Consider the following 16,753-nt stretch of genomic DNA (forward strand, 5'->3'; position numbering starts at 1 on the left):
AGCTGGCCAATACCGGTAAAATTGATTTATGTGTAATTTTCCTCACCTGGGAAAAATAGATGAGGAAACTCTAGGTCTCCTGTTTCATTCTTGGCTATATTAGATTTTCTACATTTCTACAACCTATTGGAAAAGACAAGCCCAAATAAAATTATAGGAGACGACTAAATCAATCTTATTTAATAAATGCTTGATGCAAAAATACGGGAGTTTCTCCTAGCACTCAGGCAAAATAGAATGACTCCCTATGTAAGAACCGTCTCCCTGTACTCTGTGAAAAGGGTAAGGCATGAGAATCAGCCTTGAGTCACAATATACAACATACCCATTTCTGTGTATCACCACGCCATCACGAGCTTGTGCGGTTTCCATTCTCAAGGACATATATTAACATATAAGGTTACTTTACCAAGCTTAGATTACCTGGTAGCGTGCCAATGTATGAAAATACATCAACACAGGTATTTCAGTTCTTTTCATGTCTCTTTCTCCAATTGTTCTGTAAGAAGGTGATCATTTACTCACGTCAGCCCAGTGGTGTATCTAGTATTACGTAACACTATTCAATCTTGTTTTCGCCCTAATTTTCATTTAAAACCTGGCTGTTCTTTTTGTTTTACGTACCAGAAAAGCTGGCCATGAGAAGCTCGACTTTTGTACTATTTCAGAGAGACCATCTTTAGCACGTTTGAGCACTACATTTGAGATGGGCGTAAAAGGCTACTGAAGTAAGGAGTTAACTCATGGTATCTTTTAAGGAGGCGAAACCATCTAGAGCTCCAGGGTTTCTCAGCCTTGGCACTACGGCATTTTGGGCCAGATAGTTCTGTGGTGTGGGGGGCAGTCCAAAAGCATCATAGGATATTTAACAGCATCCCACTTGATGCCAGTGCCCCACCCCTATCCAGCTGGAACAAACAAATGTCTCCAGGCACTGCCAGATGTCCCCCAGGGGGCAAAATCACCACTGCCACATCCAGTTGAGAATCACTGAGCCACAACCAAATATGAAGGATAAAGGAAAATCAACTCCCCAAAGTGCTGTGAATACAAATCAAAATCTGTAGAGAACTTTAATTTTCAGAATTTCAGATTTTAAAAATCCAGCCATAGGATGATACAAGTTAACATCTATCCAGATTCTTTTGGGAATGCAGAGAAGGATAAAGAGGCCTTTAAAAATCCTTCACGAAACTAAACACAGACCTAGGATACCCTGACTGAGCCAAAAATGTTTTGGTGGAAGATAAATCAGAACATATCAACGTAGGGGACTGCTTTCCACTGCTTCCAACAAAGTGGGTGGGAGAAGCTGGGCATTGGGCTGCACCCCGCAGGCCTGCAAGCCCTATACTTGCCCAGCCTCAAGACCGAAGAGCCTAGAGTCAGCGACAGAGATATCAGTGGTTTAATAGATGGGGGATCTTACACATTTGAAGCAAGGTCCTGGAGCGACACCCCACGGCGTGCGGCAGACAGCAGCCGGCAGGATGGCGGGACATGGCAGGAATCTTCGCTACCGAGGGAAGGGGCAGATTTACCAGTTATAGGGGAATTGACGTCAGGTGGGCTCATCAGTTACCAGGGAAACCAGCAGAGGGGCACGCCCCTCACGGCTCCTTTGATAAGTTATCAGGTGGAGATGTTCTGATCTAAAGATTAGAATAATCACTAGCTCCGGCCGGGGCAGGTATGTAGCAAGGTCAGTCATGTGAGTGGGGTGTAGGTGAAGCAGGCACTGGTCCAGCAGGGGATGTACAGAGAGCAAGAGAACAGCCATCTTGGGGGGCCTGATCATACACTGGGCTTCTGTAAGTTAAGTCAAAATTCCAATTTCTCTTAAGATGGCTTGCAAGATATAATGCATAATTATGTAGCTCACATGCACAGTACTTTACAGATGTATTTGTCTCACGCAGTGCACTGAAAAACTCTAGTGCACTGAAAAACAAGAGTTTGGATTAGGAAACAAAGGCACAATTGAACTTGCTATTCCATGAGTAAAAGAGAGAATATTGTAGAAAGAAAAGATGACAGAGTAATTCATCAACTGAAGGATATTTCCTGTTTTTCTAAAAGACCAAGCAAAACATCAAATTGCACTGAAAAAAAAAACATGCGAGGTAGGGGCTGGGGGCAGTGTTGCTCAACTAGTAAATAATATTCTGTTCTTCAAACAAGACAAACTCAAGAAAAATGTCAAAATGTCATTTTGGTCTTTATTTTTGGACATGTAGCATGTTTCCATAAATCAGTTTTACATGTGCTACTTTTTGGAACATCAAAAGAAATACAATACATTTTTCATAAATTCCTCATCACTGCAAGTTAACTTTCAAATAAATGTAAGTAGCAGGGCAGAACAATATGTTTCCACATATTGACCAGTGCAACAATGACAGTTACAATTTAGGTACTCAGGAAGCCTGAAAATTAAGATTTACTAGAACAAGCAAATTTACTTCCATTTGCTAAAGGGAAAAAAAAAGAGGAAAATATGCAAATTACATATGTTTCATGCAAGAACTTTAAATCCTATTTCCATCTGAAATAAATGGCAATTTAATAGACAATTCTGAAAAAAAAAAGCTAAGAAACAAAAATAACATACAAGAAAAAACAGCAGCATGCCTTTAAAAAATTGCTGAACAGAATAAATTAAACCAAATGTTACAGTTTCTTGCTTTATCATGAACATTGGCACTGTTTATTTCATATTTATATAAGTCAGTTTCTATGCATAAAAATCCCAGTAAGATTTAATGGTTTGGGTCAGTCTGTTTTTCTTTAACAAAAGAACCCCTAACTTCTAGATATTAAAAATTGCACTCTTGCATTTGTGTTTTAGTACAAAACACAAATATATTTCTTATGTATCAGTGGCAACCAATTAGTAGGCATGTTAAGATACTTTTTTAAAAGAAGTTCTATGAATGTTGTCATTAAAAAAAAAATCCTGTACAGAATCGCAATACTGCCAGCATCTAACTAGCACGCCCACAGTGCCTCATTCTTGTGACTTCACAGTCCTTAATCACAAAAACTTATTCTAAGGAGTTCAAAGAATTAATAAGACACACCATATGGATAATTGGGGGTTTAAAAACCCATGGCTATGGGCCACAACGATTTCAGTTAACAACATCCATCCACAAAGAGACTGTGTTCCTAAAATTTTCAGACTCAATTGGCTATAAACAAAACATTCTGGGGTCAAGACTTCTGCACACTGACAATACTTATCAGGCATCAGCTAGGCCACAAGTGAAGGGAAGTGACTTCTATCAAAGGGACAGGGTGGCAGCTGATTTTGAGATGGCACACCTTGTACATTGTGCTTGGAAAACAAGAAGGCATTGACAGAGGACTAAATTAAGCACTGAGAGATGTGGAGGGTTTCTCTGCACTATCATCAACAGTGGTATCGGTCCCTAGTATTTAAAAAGCAAAAAGTATTTTCATACACACAAGCGAAGACGAAGGCTTGACCTAGGAGAATGCATCCAACAGGATCAAAGAAGAACTCGGAGTACGCCGGCGATTTTTTCCTGGCATTAAAAGCATGAGCATTTTCGGCATGGCGGATATCTTACCAGTTCATGTCAAACCTGACTATGACGAAGTGAACCATCTGAGTGATCAACAAAGAGCGAATGCACCCCCCCACCCCCCCCCCCCACCCCCGGTCCTTACCGCAGGAAGCATCTAGTTCAATGTTCTATGCGTGGTAGGTGCTTAAAACATGCTGGTCGCTGACAGCCCATTTTACTCAAGAAACCTGCTGATTATATGGAACACTTACTGAGCATACCCAATAAAAGTTTAAGAACATGACTTAAGTGTCTAATAAATGTAGTATGAACACAACTTAAAATAGTTCACAGAGTTGTTGTACTTCCCTAAACAAAACTTGCAAACATCTCGTGAATGTCTAATTAATGGTAGAACATTTAAAATTGGCCAAAAAATGCCCAGAAAACGTTTGGCCCTTCAGCACCCAAAGCTCCCAAAATATAACGTTAAAACATCTCTGCTAGAGGGATTTCAGTAGTCTGAAAAATTGCATACCTGAGTGGCTTCAATGTTCTCTCCTAAATTTTAAATAAGTGCAAGGAGTTTCTACACTCAGGAATTGCATAAGTGTTTATCTTTCCTCAAAATAAAACACGGAATGATATAGAGGTAGCATAACTTACTAAATTAACTTTAAAAAGAAAAAAAGCAAGGTTATTTTCAATAGTCTTAATAGAACTATTACAAGTGTTTAAAATCTCACAGTCTAGGCTTTCTTCTACCTGGTTTTAGATACCTCATTGTTCTCGTCCACCTTTTTCCTGTAAGGATACTGATGAGTCCAGGCACCCTTTGGCCCTGTGGCATCTACTGCAACGTCGATGATAGAATCTGGAGTCACCCATCTCAGGAGAATGAGGAAGAGAAAGCTGAATACAGCCAACAAAGCAAAAATGCAGCCTGTCAAGGGGCCACAGTGAGAGACGAGTCTGTCCAGTCGTTTGTCCAGAGGTAACACAGCTTCTCCTGCCACTTGGTCGTACACCTGGCGGGAGAGAGCCGAGAATGAGCGCCGTGAGCCCCAATAAACAACGACCTGCACAGACCAGGAGCGCTTTAGAGATGTCAACAGAAGGCGCGTACATTTCACTGTTGTTACAGTGATGATGTGATGAATGAAACTGATTACACTACGTATTGCCATTTGAGTCAACACTTATGGAGTGCCTATTCTGGACAAAACACTGTGGTATGTATACCGTGTGATACAAAGATGAATCTACCACGGTTCCTGTCCCCTAGGGGATCCCCATCAATACTTAACCAACTACAAGAATTCCAAAGTCCTGAGATGCTGCAGCGGCTTTTCGGGCCACCTGTCGAGGCCATATTTACTTCAGCAGTGACTCTCCAAGCAGGGAAGAAGGACTGGCCCTTTAAGATTCCTTGACTCAACTACCATCAGAGAGTTACAATCTACTGTGCTTCTGGGTACAGAGAGGCTCCTCTTTCCACAGCCAAGTGACGCCGTGTTGCTGAGCACAGACGGGGAGAACATACAGAGACATTTCACGGATTCCAAGTAAAAGGAGCAGAAAGAGATGGGGGAAATTTTGGTAGATGGTATACGTCAAACAGTGGCAAACAAAATAAAGTTTATTGCTGAGTGTTGGTAGTAGGTGGCTTGCTTTTTTAAAGTATTGCTAAGCACTAAACTCTGAAATATTAAAAAAAAAAAAAGCTCCTTGAATATACTTATTTCAAACACATAAAATGGGCCGGCATTCATGTTTTTTAACTGCATTTGGGCATTACCTGTGGTCATTCTCACGTTATCAGACCTGTAAACCATCTCCTTTTGAACTCAAGAAAGTTATGACGTGCAGAGCAAGTTCTAAAGGTCAACGGCCTCTGAAAGGTACGGGTTGTTTTCATCTAGCTCCTCTACCCCGAGGACATTTGGAATACACTGTAGTCAGAATTATGTCGAGCGTTATGCTGAGACTGGCGAATTATAAATGAAAAAGTATGTTTCCAGCATGAATGCTGATTTAATTTCTTGATCAATTTTTCTAAATAGCAGTTAAACTAAGGAGTTGAAAGGGATCAAACATCCTGTATGGAACAGGTAGAATTAAAAGAGCAACTACAAACTCACCCGTGTGTCCACCTTTATTTCTAAGTCAGTTAATTTATGATCTCAAGTGACAAAATAACAATTTGCTACTACGGAGAGAGTGACAGGGAGGACAATTCATTAGGGACAAGGATTAACGTTTTTTTGGAATGTATACTATAAATCACCAGAGTGTAAAACTGAAAACAATACAGACGTCCTACTATTACTTTAAGCCTAACTAAAAGAAAATTTGTGGTTTTTAAAAAAACCCTAACGCGCTCCTTTAACACAAGCTGACAAATTGTCACCGTAGTTCTTTGCCCCAAACTTATTATCTACAACAGCGCAAACTTCTGAGATTTACATGACGTTGATCAAGAAGGTAAAGGCACAATTACAGAGATGTGGTCCTCAATCAGGGTGGGTTTCACCGAAAGAACCTGCCTAACCAAATATCCCTGCCCACCATTCCCATATCTCCTCTGCTGCTAAAGGGTCCAGCAGTGGGCACAGGAAGATGAACCGGACAGAGCCCGAAAAGGCTCCCGGGGCGATTCTGCCACGTGCTCCCAGCAGGTAATCAGTGCTGCGCCCCAACTTCCAAAGGAAAACAAGGAAATGTACTTACTTCATACGGGTGGCGCGATTGCAAAACTTCTAGAAAGTGGCTATCTCAGAGCTATTTCAGTCTAAACTGTTTGTTAATGCAAACTTCTCATGTTTCAATGGAAACTGTGTATGACGATTTTTAGAGATAAAAAGAGTTTTGTTGCATTTCCATTCAAACCGGGGCTCACCTCAGGTACGGGAATTTACAATTTAAACCAAGTAAGAAAGCCTTTCTGCTTACTCGGCTCCATCTTGCTCTCTACTTTGGGCTAGAAACTGGTTGCTCCACTGAATACAATGAGACTATAAAGCACTACCTTCTCCACGCTCCCAACTGACTGTCTTTCTGGGTCACAATTTCTAAGAAGCACAGCGTTTCCATCCAGCTTGCTATGTGATAATAAGAGGCAGGAGGTAGACGAAGTCATGAGAGGTACTTAAACAAAGGGCACAATTGAGTAGAATAAATGAAGTCCTGACCTCGAAATAAGGAAGCATTTCCCACAACTGTACTCTCCCACCTAAGGGCATTAACCTATTTCCTGCACCTGTCCTTTTACAAATTTTCTACTGCTGCTTTTTACTTGTGATCCTATTTCCAACATTTGTCACATGCTTTTTGAATTCTAACTTACTATGTTCTCCATCAGCCCAAAGATGCAAAAATCCCTCTCCTGTAGAAAAATCACAGCAGCTAGCAAAAGTGACACGGGAGTTTTAGGAAGTAGCCTGGATTAAATATTTGTAGCTTAAAAAGTTGCCACAATCGGGCTAAGCAAAACCATATATTTTCTAATAGACCTATATGCTTTAGAATTATAAAGAGCCTCAAGAAAATGTCTAAGAGTAGCTCTTAATATTAGTTTTGCCTCTAATTGTTGTGACTTCTAGAAAATTTTGTAACTCCTGCATGCCCAGTTTAATGAAAGGTCTAGATGCTGCATTACTGCTATTTTCAGATGTCAAATGCAATGATTTGACTAGAAACTTAGCCTAACATATACCAGAAGTAACACAGAATTCACTTCTTTTCATTTGGAAGAGACTTCATAAACTTAAGCAATAGAGCAGAAATGGTAAACCTATATAAAAGAAGCAAGTGTGTACGTGAAACATCAAGTAAGAATTCAAGACACAATCTTCAAATACCCTTCTCTTAGCATGTGACATACTTTTTCAGTTCTCTCCGCAACATTCCTCCAGGTGTAGAAAGTCTTTACGATGTTGTGGATATTTTCTGGAGGCGGCAATGCTCCTGACTTCAGTTGGAAAACAGCTTTTTCCAATCCCTCACACAAAGATTTTACAGAAGGCTCACATAAAATGATAAGATTTTCTGGAAGTACTTCAGGAATTCCACCAACCCTGGTACTTACAACCTTAAAAAGAAAAAAAGAACATGTGATCCACCATAATTCATCTCTCAGGAAAATAAACAATACCAATTTAAAAACATATTACAGACTGCATCTGATTATTTTTCAAAATACAAATACAGAAACCCCAACAATGTAATAAGCCCTCAAAGCTTTTTACCTGTAAACCACAACTGGCTGCTTCCACAATTGCCATGCAGAATGCTTCAGTAAGGGAAGTATTAAGAAAAATATGTCCTTGAACTAAGACATTTCTAACATCTTTGTGTTCTAAGGCTCCCAAGAGACGCACTCTGATTTTTGAAACGAGAGAAAAAAGAGGGGAGTAAAAATCATGCTACAAAAGAAATACCATTTATAAGCTAAGTGTGCTACTCATATTATACTTAGATTCTTACTGCTTCTAATGTTTTCCATGTCAAAAGATTAATATCACCCAACTCTGATCTAAAAGAAAGCCATATAAAGCTGTTTGGTTAAAGCTTGTACAGCTAACATATTTCTAACTTTTGTCACACAGATCAAATTTCATCTTCTCCAAAATCAGTCTGCATTCAATGAAAATGTTAATACACTTTGATGAGTAAATGTTAAAGTGTCGTTTCTAAACAGGAAAATGTCCCTTTTAAATTGATGCTTCACATGCACACAGCTCACATGTTAACTAAGTTACCGAGGAAGAGAAATGTTCGAATCTGTACATGCAGAGCAATTTACATGATTTGGGCCGTGCTATTTAAATCACAACTCAGTATGCCTTGAGAATCTGCAAACATTTCCAATCAAATAGCTGTTTTTTTGTGCATTCTCCGGTGCCCCAACCAGTGCCCCCTAAAGTCAAATAATGTTGGGCTAACAGAAAAAAATTATGAATTCCTTAACTAGGGTTCCCTATTTTATATAATTTTTCTTAAACAGGCCTTGCATTACATTTTTACATCAAGTACATGTAGGAGAAGCAGCCCACTTAATGCAGGCATGTAGCCAAAACCAATTTTAGGTAACTGATATTTTCTCACCCAAGACAATATGGAATCCATCAATACCTGTCATGGAGCTGGTATCTTTCCCGTACTTCTTCCAAAATGACTCTCTTTGGTCCCTCTCCTCCAATTATGAAATTTAAATTGGGATATTTCTGACAGAGTTCAGGTATTATACCACTAAGCAAATCGGTCCCTGAAAACATCAAGTTGAATGTTGGAGTTATCAATAATTAACCTCAAAAAAAAATTTTATCAGAACTGAGAATCCACTCACTTCGAAAAGTAATATTAGCTATGCCTCCCTTACTTAAGTAGAGAAACAAATTCTCTTAAACCTTTCCTGGAATGGTGGAATCGTTCACAAACTGCCAGGGGTCCCCCAAGAGTTCTTGAGGATATATACACTGACACCCATGGGTACCTTACACACACCCAGTTCGTGGACTATTCTGTTTCGTTTCAACATTGTGTTCTAGGTTATTCACCTGTGTTTACACAACACCTACTGCTAAAAAATGGCATTTGAGGTAGCTTACATTTCAGTTAAAATTTTCTGCAGAGCAGGAGAGTTGACTGGAGATCTGGGTCTTGACCCAGCCTTTTTACGAGCAAACTCTTTGATAATGGGAGTTTCCTGATAAGAGAAAATGAACAGACCGATGTACCTCAAGTCCAAGGTCTCTTTCACCTACAAAATTCTACCAGCGTTATGATTCTACTTCCTACTATAGGAAAGGGCTAAGCAGCAAAATATAACTGCTGCCTCCATTTTGTTGAGAATGCAGTTTGTACAGAGGATTTTGCAGCCAACACTAGGGTATTAGCAAAATTTATAATAGTCCATCCAAATCTGCTACAGCCCACTTCCCCCGAATGACAGTGAATGAAGGTGGCAGGACCTCCAGTGCCAGATCATTACAGTCTGTAGAACAAAAGGGTGCATCTTGGTCCTTTTCTTTTTAATGAAACTTTCTTATAATATGTAAATACAACCTTAAGTAATATAAAGCAGCAAAATATATCATGCCCTACTAGTCTGAAAGTAGCAATCCAAAGTGACAGTAATATTGATGTTTAAGAATTTAGCTCTTTAACAAGTACAAATCATACACATTCAAAAGTAAATGTAAAATAAGCCAGTTAAAGTTTAAGAAATGCATACACACACATACACAAGAACTGCACTTCTTCTATCAATCTTCCCAAATACAGGCACATCAATTATTAAAAAGATGGTAGGAGAAATAATATATATAGGGTCATTTTTATTAAATAATTCAAAGCAGGATTTATTAAGTAAACTCTGTTAGTATTTTCAAAATATGATTGCATTAGCAAACATAAATTCACATGTGGCTTTTCTGAATTATGAAAGCTTCTCATTAAAATCTTAGCTATCTTTGTTTCAAGTTTATTACCAAGTCCATCAACTGGATTTTTAGATAAACCAGAAGGTGTCTTAATGACTTTTAACAAGTAACCTCCTATAATTCTTTCCTTCCCCTCCCTCCTTGCCCTCTCCCTTCTAATACAAAGGTTAAGAATCCATTCTTTAAATGAAAAAAAACCAAAACCCCACATATAGAGCAATAATCATAATTAGTAACAATAGCTACAATTACTGAGGGCTTACTATACCAGGCGATGGGCTTTAAATGCATTGTTATTTAATTCTGACAAGTACTTTAAAAGAAACGGAACCGATTAATATTATCAATTATCTATATTATTATTCTAATAAAGGTTTTTTCTCCCCATAATAAGAAATGTTCTGGTGCCTCTAACAAGAGTCTAACACAATGAAACATACCAAAGGACTTTCAATTGCCATATTCTCACAAAATGGACACGAAAAGCTCTGATCTGAAGTGCTTCTAAAGCACAGTCTAACAGAATCTTCTGAATCTATACCTAGGATAATGGTGGCTGGGCTGAGGGTGGAGGGAACAGGAGACCTTAACTCGAGAAGAGCTCAACTCAGGCTTGTCAACTCTGTTACTTACTGTGTAACCTGGGTGAGTTACTTACCCCCTCTGAGACTCAGTTTCTTTGTCTGTTACATGCAGATAACATCTACCCTACAGTTGCTGGGAGGGTCAAGTGAGGTACTGTACCATGTACAGGCTTTATCAACTGCAGAATATAAATGTTAAGTCATCATTAGCACTAGAGCAAGAACTGGGGCATGTCTGCACATGCACGTGAGCGCTGCTAAACCCTGCCTGAGAGCAAAACAGGCTCAACGGAAGAGGGAAGAGGCCAGGGATCCTGGGTAATAGGACTTTTGATTTACTTTCTTACTTAATACGTTCCAGTGGCCTTTGATATCTGGTCCAAATGAACACCTCCTAAAGAAATTAATTTATTAATAATTAATGGACCATTAATACAACTACTCACTTCTGGGCTACAGATGTGGCCATTCCTTCTCAGAATGTTACTTTTTGCACAGTGCCTGGCATACGGAAAGGGTTTGATAAATATTTGTTAAATGACTGAACTGAGAACAGGAAAGGCTGTACCTTCACTCTTTGGTGGTTAGCTCAGCTGGGTAAAATACCATAGTTAGTGAAGTAAAGGTAACAGGTCCAGTCTTTGAACAGGGAAGTTAATTTTGCTCAGATCCTTGGTCACGCATGCATCAAATGCTTTCTCAGCTAGCTATCTCACAAAGGTATATTATTTGGTGAAAAAACAAAATAGGCACATTTCTTAAGTTACAACAAACACATTACCAACATCCCAAGAGGGATTCAGACACAGAACGCTGCTCCATTCACATCTTCTTCAAGTAAGGAATGGAAGCACTTCATTGCCTTCACCCCCAAAAATGCAGTTCAGTAGAAGTTTTCTGACCAACCTCCGCTTAGTGGATCACCGCATGGACCAAGGCTCTCCATTCCAAAGGTAAACCATCCTGACCAAGGCCCACATCTGGATTTTAGGCCACTCCCTACTACACTGTGACACTTCTGATCCCGCCGCTGAGCTTCATGCTCACCAAGAATCAGCTGCGTTTGTCCACAAATCTGTCTGATGCCAATTTTATTATACTTGTTACAGTATTTAAATAGCACATAAACGGACAAAATGAGTTTCTGTGAAACTAAGCTGAACGGTTTGAAAAATTCAATAAAGACACAGTAAAACAAACCTTGTCAGATTAGGGGATATCCTGAACCACTGTATAAGATCAAAAACAAATAAAAAATCCAGAAGTACATTACTTCATATGCCTTTAGGTTCTCACCACGTTTAAGAGACCCAAACTGGCAACTGTTAAGTTATGCTCTTTGAAGGTGATTGTGCAAGAAAGATGATGCAGCTCAAATCAGTGGACTAGTACTCTTAAGCCTCCAGGCCTAAATCAAATTATTGGTGATTCAGTGCATGGTAATAATATTTTGAGTAAATTAAAATATTTTAAAGGGGGGTGGTTTACATATTATCTTTTTAACAATTCCCCACTCTTAGTGACAATTTTGATTGCTGGACAGGTTTTCAAACACCATCCAGAAGACCACTTATGTTTTGAATAACTGGACTGCTTCAGACTTTTAGTCAGCAAGGCTCTACAAATTCTACTGTGGCATCCATGAAGTGCTGCAGAGGCACTAGAACAATCCTCCTTGTGCACAGCAGACACATACCGAGTACAAATTGGGCTAAGTACTGTACAGGAACCATCACTGAACCTCACAAGATTACCACTGTTGCCCAAATCACACAAAAGAAAAAAATTGAGACTCAGAGATGTCAAGTAGCTTGTCTTCGATCACACAGGAGGATGGAGCCAGGATCGGACTCTGGGCTATCTGACCCCCGTTTAGCACTTAGCTGCCAATTCATTATTAATGTCTTATCTACGATTAAAGGAAATAAGCAAGCTACAAAACAGTAATGTGCAGAACAAGCGCACTGACTTTGAGTGTATGCATAAAAATGACAGGAAAGCTATAAATCAAACATTCATTAGGGTCATCCCTGAATAATACAGTTACAGCTGATTTTAGTTTTCACCCTTGTGATTTTCTTAGTTTTCAAAATATCTGCAATGAAAAGAAAGGGTTATGTGATGGTCTGGGCCCTGTACTTCCTACTGCATGTGTATGGAAATTTTTAAAAGACCTGACCTATTAAACAACATCAGGTTATTGTTTTTCCTTTTAAGTAACTATGAAAACATCAGGGGGGGTGGGGCTGGGGCTGGGAATAGCATTTACCACTGTTCCAGAAATTTCTTCAAGATGTATAAAACATTATTAGACCCTTCTTTGCTATATTTAACACAGAAGTTGTTATAAAACCATAAAACAAAACAAAAAGCCCAACAATCATTATAACACAAATATTCAACAGCTTTCTACAAGGAAAAAAAGGCTGTGCAGTGCATTTATAGCTATCATTTCATTACCTTTTCTGTAAACAAGTCTGCTGACAACAACAATAGTTATTACACTATCATGCCTTCTAAATGGGTCTGGAGTGAAGTCAGTAGGATCTACAGCATTAGGAATGACGGACACTATTTCAGGATTCAGTGCTGCTCTTAGCACAGTGTTTTCCTTACTAGTGTAAGAGACACAAATTATGTGGTTTGTGTCACAAAGAGACACAGTTAGAAGCTTGTTTGTAAGCACCGAGCTGACATCAGCAAATCCAAAAAGGGAATGGTCCGTGAAGACTGTCTGGAGGCCCATTGTCTTGGCGTGGAAGAGGGCATCATGGGCCATGGCAGAAAAGGAACTATGTGAATGGATTATCGTGACTCTCTCCCGAACAAATATGTACCTGAGCAATGGCAGACTGTGAAAGAGGGTCGTGGCTGTAGATTGGTTGTACATGACTTTCAGAGGCAAGTAATAGACTTTGAGGCCATTAGTGAGGTAACGGATGCCTTTGCGACTTCCATAAGCATGGGTGACAATTATGACCTTGTGCCCTCTTTCAATCAGGCATTGAGAGAGCTGGTAAATGTGGCCTTCCACGCCTCCCATATTTGGGTAGAAAAAGTCCGACACCATGCATATATTATGGGTACAGGCTCTACACGTGGAAAGACGTCCAGGGCTGACACGGGAGAGTGAAGCTGAGGGACGCTGGCCATGCCCAGCTCCTCCTCTACAGGTCATGCTGAGATGGTTCAGGCATCAGTCCTTACAGCAACCCAGTTAAGATATGTGTCCTCTAGTACCTGAAAGAGAGAGTAAACAGGATCTAAGCTCAGGATCTAAGACAAAATACATTCCACACTCCAAATCCAGACATAAATATTCTTTTAATGTTAATCCGTTAGCTTTTCCCTTAGAAATAAAACAAAGCATATGATGAATTCATGCATTTGACAGCATTTACTTGCTTAGCACTTACTGTGTGTCATACAACAAAACTAGACTCTGCAATGTCCTTATATCTTATTTTTGCTCTAAAAATACCGCTACACATAATCTTAAATAATGTTTGTTACACCAAAATATAGAATACTTTGCCATGTTAACAAACCAGTTCATTCAAATAAAGCATACAGCTCTTGACAGAAAAGGTTTGCTAACCCCACTTTAGAGCTTAGCCATTAACTCAATGAATCTCATCAAGTTCTCTAGTATTAAGCCTGTGGTTTAAAATATACCTGGAGTTAGAACTGTCTTTTGAGAGCAGCTTTTTAAAGTGTCACCTGTAGCACATGCCACAGACCTTATTTTCTCCTTCCTTATTCAAGAATGGTGATAATCAAACCGTTCCCCTCATTTTCTTAAACTTTCAGTTATGTATATCTTCCCTCCATCAGTGTCTCTCCCTTCAGTTTGGAATCGAAAGATTAAAAACTGAACTAGAGATGGGCTGGATGTGGGGCCATTTTCTACCTCTAAAGTAGGAAATGTTCAGCTCAGGGGTCCCCGAGATCATCAGCGCAAAAATCATCAACTCAATATTCAGTATGATTACAGATTCTTAGACATTTAAAGCTAAAGAGAATCTTGGAAAGTGAGTGAAAGTCCTTCTCAGCTTTACAAATGAGATTTCCATGCCTCCAGAAACTCAACTATACAATGGGAAGCCATCCTAAAGGTCTGAGTTTCTGATTTCACCGCAAACTCAGAAAATGCAAAGTAACAGCTTGTGCAAAGTCTATTCTCTCCAACAAAGTCATGTTTATTTTAAATATTGTCTCAGAAATACTCAATGAGTGTTTGTTGAGCTGCATTTGCTAATTACAATTCAATATTACCAAATCATAAGATTCTTCAAGTCTGTACTTTTAAGTGGCTTCACGAACGTTTTCTTACTGTGGTTTGTCACCTAAACCCGAATTTCCAGTTCCACTCAATTTTAAAAGATGAATGATAACGAAAACAGTGAGTAAAGCACCAAATGAAATCATTTAAAGTTCTGTCATTAACCTGCAATGTTCTGTGAGAAATGTGCCTACCACGGTATCACGCCTAACACTTTCATGGCGTAAAAGCTCAACAAAGAGCACAATCACAAAATCTTAAAATTTTAAAGTTGAAAAAAGGCTTGGAGATCTAGTGAATACCTCTCTTATTTTACAAATGAGAAGCCAGAGAAGTTGAGCGATCGGTCCAAGGTCCCCACCCAGCCACTTAAGTGGCAAATGCGAGATGGCGTGAAGTCCACGGCCACGGTCAACGAGTTCCTAGACAGTTATTATCAGCAGAGACTCCCGGGAAGCCTTAGGGTGACCCGGCGGGGGCTTGGGGTCAAGAGGACAGTGCTTCCACCCACCCGCCGAGCGCCGTTCCAGCTTCACTCGCTGAGGGGTCGCTGGGGAGCGCCAGAGCCAAGGAAGGGATGACCCCGCTCAGCCAGCGACCCCGGCGCAGTCAGGGGGGGTCTCGCCAGGCCCAAAGGGAGGAAAACGGCCAAAGAGCGCGCAGGAGGTCGAGGCCGGGAGTCCCAGAGCCGTTCGCCCCGCCCGCCTTAGCCGACGCGGAACCGGCTACAGCTCGGCCGCCCCAGCGCACCCTCAGCCCCACTCGACTCCGGAGACCCTCGACCCCGACCTCCGAGCCTCAAGCCGGGTCGGCTTCGCCCCCTCCATCGTCGACCACGCTCCCCTGAGGGCAGCTCAGTCTCATCTGGAAGCAGCAGGGAGTACCGGCGCGGGAAGCTCAGACACGCACTTACCAGCGAGTTCCATGGCCGCCAGTGTCCGGACCTCCCGCGGCTGCAGCCGGAGTCCCGCCCCGCTGCCCCGAAGCACCAATCAGGGGCGTCCGCGCCCGAGCGCCGCACCCCCAGAACAGCCAATCACAAAGAGGCGCTGTGGTCACGTGCAGGAGTGACGCTCAGTCCCCACCTTTCAGCGCGGGGGTGTAACGTCAGCGCGCGCCTGCACAGTTGCCACTCTGTTCCGGAAGACTGGTTTTCTCTGTATTGAAAGCACTAATCCTCGGTTTAACCTTTTATATGAATTCTTAATATTGAGATTCTCTAAAAATCGGCCTTGGTCTCTTGTTACACAAGCAGCCCACCAGGACCCTTCGACGGGGTAAAACCAGTACTCCCAGCGTGCCTCGCAGCGACCCTTTGGCGCTCCTGGGAGTTGTAGTCCCGTGGTCTTCGGAGGCGAATCCGAACTCAGAAAACTCACTCCCAGGATGCACCGCACTTCTAAACGCGGGTCTTGCGGACCGTAGGGTGGGTTCGCGCCTTGGTTGTCTAGTTACAGCGTCTCTTTTCTGGAAGCTTGTCCTCTCTGGCTTCCAATTGGAGAGGCTTTTGGCTGGGAAGGCTACAGAGAGCTGGGGTCATGGTGGCGTTTTGTTTGTTATTTATTATCTGTGCCACAGCAGACCCGCCAGTTTCTTACCACTCTGGTAGGATTGCCTGATGTAGTAAAAAAAAAAATACACAAATAAAAAGTCACATCAAAGTTTTTAGTAATTTGAATTTCAAATAAACAAATATTTTTTAATATAAATACGTCCCAAATATTGGGGTCTTTACTAAAAAATTATTCGTTGTTTATCTGAAATTCAGATTTAACTGGGCATGTTTCATTCTACCTGGCAACCCTCCACTCTGGAGGAAAAAAACCTGAGGTCTGACCTGAAATATCAACTCGCATTCATACTGGTTCAGCTGGCTATGGTGGTGCTTGGCCAAGAGGCTAATGAATCACTGGA

The 16,753-nt window shown here is 40.8% G+C and overlaps 1 protein-coding gene across 3 annotated transcripts; it reads right to left on the bottom strand.

Annotated features, from left to right (window-relative positions):
* Positions 1–3,696: 3,696 nt before the first annotated feature.
* Positions 3,697–15,795, bottom strand: PIGA (phosphatidylinositol glycan anchor biosynthesis class A). Of its 3 annotated transcripts, none has more exons than XM_059911142.1 (7): positions 15,753–15,795; positions 13,018–13,797; positions 8,664–8,796; positions 7,778–7,910; positions 7,414–7,620; positions 4,310–4,558; positions 3,699–3,778 (listed from the first exon to the last, which is right to left on the bottom strand). In XM_059911142.1, the coding sequence occupies exons 2-7, from the start codon at positions 13,733–13,735 to the stop codon at positions 3,770–3,772; spliced, it is 1,449 nt and encodes a 482-aa protein (XP_059767125.1). In that variant the 5' UTR covers positions 13,736–13,797; positions 15,753–15,795; the 3' UTR covers positions 3,699–3,769. The 3 variants fall into 3 exon arrangements, with proteins under 3 accessions (XP_059767123.1, XP_059767125.1, XP_059767124.1); XM_059911141.1 differs by having other exon boundaries at positions 3,699–3,781; XM_059911140.1 differs by having other exon boundaries at positions 3,697–4,558.
* Positions 15,796–16,753: the final 958 nt, after the last annotated feature.

Source organism: Balaenoptera ricei, chromosome X (genome assembly GCF_028023285.1).
Source record: "Balaenoptera ricei isolate mBalRic1 chromosome X, mBalRic1.hap2, whole genome shotgun sequence".
Lineage (NCBI taxonomy): Eukaryota > Metazoa > Chordata > Mammalia > Artiodactyla > Balaenopteridae > Balaenoptera > Balaenoptera ricei.